The following is a 6,096-nucleotide window of genomic DNA, read 5'->3' as shown; positions in this document are numbered from 1 at the left end:
ATTAAGCTTATTATCCGAAATCTACAGATAAGAATTTATTGGATAAACAGCCCAGACACTGAGAACAGCCCAATAACCCTGAAATTGCTGTTATCCTGGATGGGTCGTTATGAACAGGCATAAGAAGTGTATGTAAAAATGCATGTTTTCCTGGGAGGTCCATGAGAATTGTCATGGAAATTTCATTTAGGTCACATCAAGCTGATATAGGCCTAGTTATATTTGCATATTTTATTGTATGTTTATTTTCACAATTTCTATTTCTGGTTATGAACAAGGACAAGTCACTACATGGTTTGAAATATGTAAAATGTAACACACCTAATAACAGTGCAACATTGTAAATGTACAGTTACATAAACATAAAAATTCAAATATTCCTGGAAATACATTTTTATTGTCAGGAAAATAAAAAGCAGTAAACAGTAAAAGATGTGCGGTACAAAATGTAAATGATGTTGCTGTGTAAATAGTGGCAGCGTATGAGGCAATTATTCAGCCAAGCAGTTACTACATGAGATGAGCCATCACTGAGAATATTCATCATGTACAAAAGGTGTCAGCCATGCTCGGGTTTTCAGGATCTCCTAGATTCACAATGAGCTCAGCTGCCGGCACACAGTCATTGCAATGTACACAAAGACTTCTCACTTACTTAATAACTACGAAACAAATATTGAAAAGAACGGACACTACAGTTATAACATCTACAGGACCTCGAGTTCCACGTGCATCTTTTGATGCCGGCTCATGTTGGAGCAGTGGCGAAAGGACTTTCCACACTCCTTGCACTTGTAAGGCTTCTCTCCTGTATGGACACGATGGTGTTTCTTAAGTTCTGAACTGAGGATAAAGCTTTTCCTACATACATCACAAGTAAATGGGCGTTCACCGGTGTGTGTTCTTCGGTGTCTTATAATTTGGGACCTCTGACTAAAGCTCTTGCCGCAGTCAGTACATGTAAATGGTTTTATTCCAGAGTGAGTTCTTTGGTGTATGACGAGGTCTGAGCTTCGGATAAAGCTATTTCCACACTCTACACATATAAAAGGTTTTTCCCCAGTGTGTGTCCTATAATGAACCATCAGATCGGCGCTCTGACTGAAACGCCGCCCACATTCTATACACGCGTAAGGTTTCTCCCCTGTATGAATTCTCTCATGGTTCTTCAGCCCTGAATTCTGACTGAACTGTTTTCCACAGTAGACACAAGTGTAGGGTTTCTCTCCTGTGTGAATTCTCTCATGCTTCCTCAGGACCGAACTTCTGCCAAAGTGTTTCCCACAGAAGATGCATCCATAAGGCTTCTCACCTGTGTGTGTTCTCTGGTGAACAATAAGATTAGATTTCCCAATAAACGTTTTCCCACAATCTGTGCACACAAACTCTCGCCCAGTTCTCTTCTGCTCCGTAGTCTGCAATTTGGTGTGACCATCACAGACATCGCTACTCGCAGCAAGAACGGGATTAAGTTCCAGACTTAAAGGACTGTGTAACTTTTGATGCTCGGCATATTTCACCTGGTGAGAAAAGCTCTGTCCACACTCAATACAGATATATGAACTTGAGCCCATGTTCAGAGAGGACTCTGGACTGTCCTCACTATCTGAAACACCAAAGCAGAGGCCTGGATGAAGAAGGGCCCTGTGCTGATTGGTTGAAATCAGTAGATTACCAAATGCTTTTCCAGTAAGAGGAACATCAACTGCCAGGGTTTGTGGCATCTTTACCGGGTCACACTTAGTTCTACGGTTTCTTCTTCTTGGAGTTCCAACGTTCACCACAAGTGTCCTGTCAAGGTTTTGCACTGCTGTCATGTTTCTTGCTAAATAAACAGAATTACTCTCTAAAAATATAAGAAAATGCAAAATAATTACTTTCATATTGGTAACAAGCTGCTATAAGTGTATATACTGTACATGACTACTAACATTGAATAGCTTTTAGGCAAAATAAAATAATACATCATGAGATTGAGATTTCTTTAGGTCAGTATGGGATAATAAAGTGATATCATCAGACTGGGCAACTGCGCAATGATTGTGCGGGATCTATTTCTGCCACGCTATGTCTGGTGCAATGATTGTGCGGGATCTATTTCTGCCACGCTATGTCTGGTGCAATGATTGTGCGGGATCTATTTCTGCCACGCTATGTCTGGTGCAATGATTGTGACGGATCTATTTCTGCCACGCTATGTCTGGTGCAATGATTGTGCGGGATCTATTTCTGCCACGCTATGTCTGGTGCAATGATTGTACAGAATCTATATCTGCCATGCTATGTCTGGTGCAATGATTGTGCGGGATCTATTTCTGCCACGCTATGTCTGGTGCAATGATTGTGCGGGATCTATTTCTGCCACGCTATGTCTGGTGCAATGATTGTGCGGGATCTATTTCTGCCACACTATGTCTGGTGCAATGATTGTGCGGGATCTATTTCTGCCACGCTATGTCTGGTGCAATGATTGCACAGAATCTATATCTGCCATGCTATGTCTGGTGCAAGGATTGTGCGGGAAGTATTTCTGCCACGCTATGTCTGGTGCAATGATTGTGCGGGATCTATTTCAGCCACGCTATGTCTGGTGCAATGATTGTGACGGATCTATTTCTGCCACGCTATGTCTGGTGCAATGATTGTGCGGGATCTATTTCTGCCACGCTATGTCTGGTGCAATGATTGTACAGAATCTATATCTGCCATGCTATGTCTGGTGCAATGATTGTGCGGGATCTATTTCTGCCACGCTATGTCTGGTGCAATGATTGTACGGGATCTATTTCTGCCACGCTATGTCTGGTGCAATGATTGTGCGGGATCTATTTCTGCCACACTATGTCTGGTGCAATGATTGTGCGGGATCTATTTCTGCCACGCTATGTCTGGTGCAATGATTGCACAGAATCTATATCTGCCATGCTATGTCTGGTGCAAGGATTGTGCGGGAAGTATTTCTGCCACGCTATGTCTGGTGCAATGATTGTGCGGGATCTATTTCAGCCACGCTATGTCTGGTGCAATGATTGTGCGGGATCTATTTCTGCCACGCTATGGCCCTGATTCAGACCCACTCGCGAGCGGCTGTCCGCTCGCAAGTGGGTCGATGTTCTGGACTGAGCATGCGCACGACGGAGGGAGTTCCGTCTTGCGCATGCGCCAGACGCGACGAGCGAAGGAAAGTCCTTCGCTCGTTGTGTCTGATCAAAGGGGGCGTGCTGTCGATGTTGATTGACAGCACGCCCCCTTTGGTAGGCGTGCCACCCTGACGGGGGCGTTCCCACGGGAACGCCTCCCGTCAGAAGCCGGCCCACTGACATCACTAGTGATGTCAGTGGGAGTGATTTTGGCTCTGATAGAGCCAAAATCACTCCGGAGCTTGCGGTTGAAAACCTCAACCGCAGGCTCCGGCTCGCAGTTTCGATGGTCGCGATGGTCACGACCATCGCGGCCATCAAAATGCACGCTCGTATAGCCTGTGGGTGGTGACCCACAGCTATACGAGCGTCCAGGAGGACGCTCCATTTTCATGGAGGCCGGCCCTCATTCAGAGCGTGCGCTCTGCTCAGAGCGTACGGCTCTGAATGAGGGCCAATGTCTAGTGCAATTATTGTGTGGGATCTATTTCTGCCACGCTATGTCTGGTGCAATGATTGTGCGGGATCTATTTCTGCGACGTTATGTCTGGTGCAATGATTGCTTGGTATCTATTTCTGCCATGCCATGTCTGGTGCAATGATTGTACAGAATCTATATCTGCCACGCCATGTCTGGTGCAATGACTGTGCGGGATCTATTTCTGCTACGCTATGTCTGGTGCAATGATTGTGTGGGATCTATTTCTGCTACGCTATGTCTGGTGCAATGACTGTGTGGGATCTATTTCTGCCACGCCATGTCTGGTGCAATGATTGTGCGGGATCTATTTCTGCCACACTATGTCTAGTGCAATGATTGCGTGGGATCTATTTCTGCCACACTATGTCTAGTGCAATGATTGCGTTGGATCTATTTCTGCCACGCCATGTCTGGTGCAATGATTGTACAGAATCTATATCTGCCACGCTATGTCTGGTGCAATGATTGTACTGAATCTATATCTGCCACGCCATGTCTGGTGCAATGATTGTGCAGGATCTTTTTCTGCCACGCTATGTCTGGTGCAATGATTGTACAGAATCTATGTCTGCCACGCCATGACTGGTGCAATGATTGTGCGGGATCTATTTCTGCTACGCTATATCTGGTGCAATGATTGTACAGAATCTATTTCTGCCACGCTATGTCTGGTGCAATGATTGTACAGAATCTATATCTGCCACGCCATGTCTGGTGGAATGATTGTGTGGGATCTATTTCTGCCACGCTATGGCCCTGATTCAGACCCACTCGCGAGCGGCTGTCCGCTCGCAAGTGGGTCGATGTTCTGGACTGAGCATGCGCACGACGGAGGGAGTTCCGTCTTGCGCATGCGCCAGACGCGACGAGCGAAGGAAAGTCCTTCGCTCGTTGTGTCTGATCAAAGGGGGCGTGCTGTCGATGTTGATTGACAGCACGCCCCCTTTGGTAGGCGTGCCACCCTGACGGGGGCGTTCCCACGGGAACGCCTCCCGTCAGAAGCCGGCCCACTGACATCACTAGTGATGTCAGTGGGAGTGATTTGGGCTCTGATAGAGCCAAAATCACTCCGGAGCTTGCGGTTGAAAACCTCAACCGCAGGCTCCGGCTCGCAGTTTCGATGGTCGCGATGGTCACGACCATCAAAATGCACGCTCGTATAGCCTGTGGGTGGTGACCCACAGCTATACGAGCGTCCAGGAGGACGCTCCATTTTCATGGAGGCCGGCCCTCATTCAGAGCGTGCGCTCTGCTCAGAGCGTACGGCTCTGAATGAGGGCCAATGTCTAGTGCAATTATTGTGTGGGATCTATTTCTGCCACGCTATGTCTGGTGCAATGATTGTGCGGGATCTATTTCTGCGACGTTATGTCTGGTGCAATGATTGCTTGGTATCTATTTCTGCCATGCCATGTCTGGTGCAATGATTGTACAGAATCTATATCTGCCACGCCATGTCTGGTGCAATGACTGTGCGGGATCTTTTTCTGCTACGCTATGTCTGGTGCAATGATTGTGTGGGATCTATTTCTGCTACGCTATGTCTGGTGCAATGACTGTGTGGGATCTATTTCTGCCACGCCATGTCTGGTGCAATGATTGTGCGGGATCTATTTCTGCCACACTATGTCTAGTGCAATGATTGCGTGGGATCTATTTCTGCCACACTATGTCTAGTGCAATGATTGCGTTGGATCTATTTCTGCCACGCCATGTCTGGTGCAATGATTGTACAGAATCTATATCTGCCACGCTATGTCTGGTGCAATGATTGTACTGAATCTATATCTGCCACGCCATGTCTGGTGCAATGATTGTGCAGGATCTTTTTCTGCCACGCTATGTCTGGTGCAATGATTGTACAGAATCTATGTCTGCCACGCCATGACTGGTGCAATGATTGTGCGGGATCTATTTCTGCTACGCTATATCTGGTGCAATGATTGTACAGAATCTATTTCTGCCACGCTATGTCTGGTGCAATGATTGTACAGAATCTATATCTGCCACGCCATGTCTGGTGGAATGATTGTGTGGGATCTATTTCTGCCACGCTATGGCCCTGATTCAGACCCACTCGCGAGCGGCTGTCCGCTCGCAAGTGGGTCGATGTTCTGGACTGAGCATGCGCACGACGGAGGGAGTTCCGTCTTGCGCATGCGCCAGACGCGACGAGCGAAGGAAAGTCCTTCGCTCGTTGTGTCTGATCAAAGGGGGCGTGCTGTCGATGTTGATTGACAGCACGCCCCCTTTGGTAGGCGTGCCACCCTGACGGGGGCGTTCCCACGGGAACGCCTCCCGTCAGAAGCCGGCCCACTGACATCACTAGTGATGTCAGTGGGAGTGATTTGGGCTCTGATAGAGCCAAAATCACTCCGGAGCTTGCGGTTGAAAACCTCAACCGCAGGCTCCGGCTCGCAGTTTCGATGGTCGCGATGGTCACGACCATCAAAATGCACGCTCGTATAGCCTGTG

At 47.5% G+C, this 6,096-nt stretch overlaps 1 protein-coding gene across 7 annotated transcripts in view; it reads right to left on the bottom strand.

Moving 5' to 3' along the window:
• Positions 1–303: 303 nt before the first annotated feature.
• The window catches only part of LOC148474351 (uncharacterized), a 109,599-nt gene continuing 103,806 nt past the window's right edge, over positions 304–6,096 (bottom strand). For all 7 annotated transcript variants that reach the window (XM_088458761.1, XM_088458757.1, XM_088458759.1 and 4 more), the window contains one exon: positions 304–1,846. In XM_088458761.1, the coding sequence (XP_088314887.1) occupies positions 708–1,817 (1,110 nt within the window). In that variant the 5' untranslated portion in view covers positions 1,818–1,846 and the 3' untranslated portion in view covers positions 304–707. The remainder of the gene's footprint in view (positions 1,847–6,096) is intronic.

This window comes from Taudactylus pleione, unplaced genomic scaffold (assembly GCF_031769625.1).
Source record: "Taudactylus pleione unplaced genomic scaffold, aTauple2 ptg000849l, whole genome shotgun sequence".
Lineage (NCBI taxonomy): Eukaryota > Metazoa > Chordata > Amphibia > Anura > Myobatrachidae > Taudactylus > Taudactylus pleione.
Note: the sequence above shows the minus strand (reverse complement) of the source record. Positions and strands in the feature narration are given on the sequence as shown.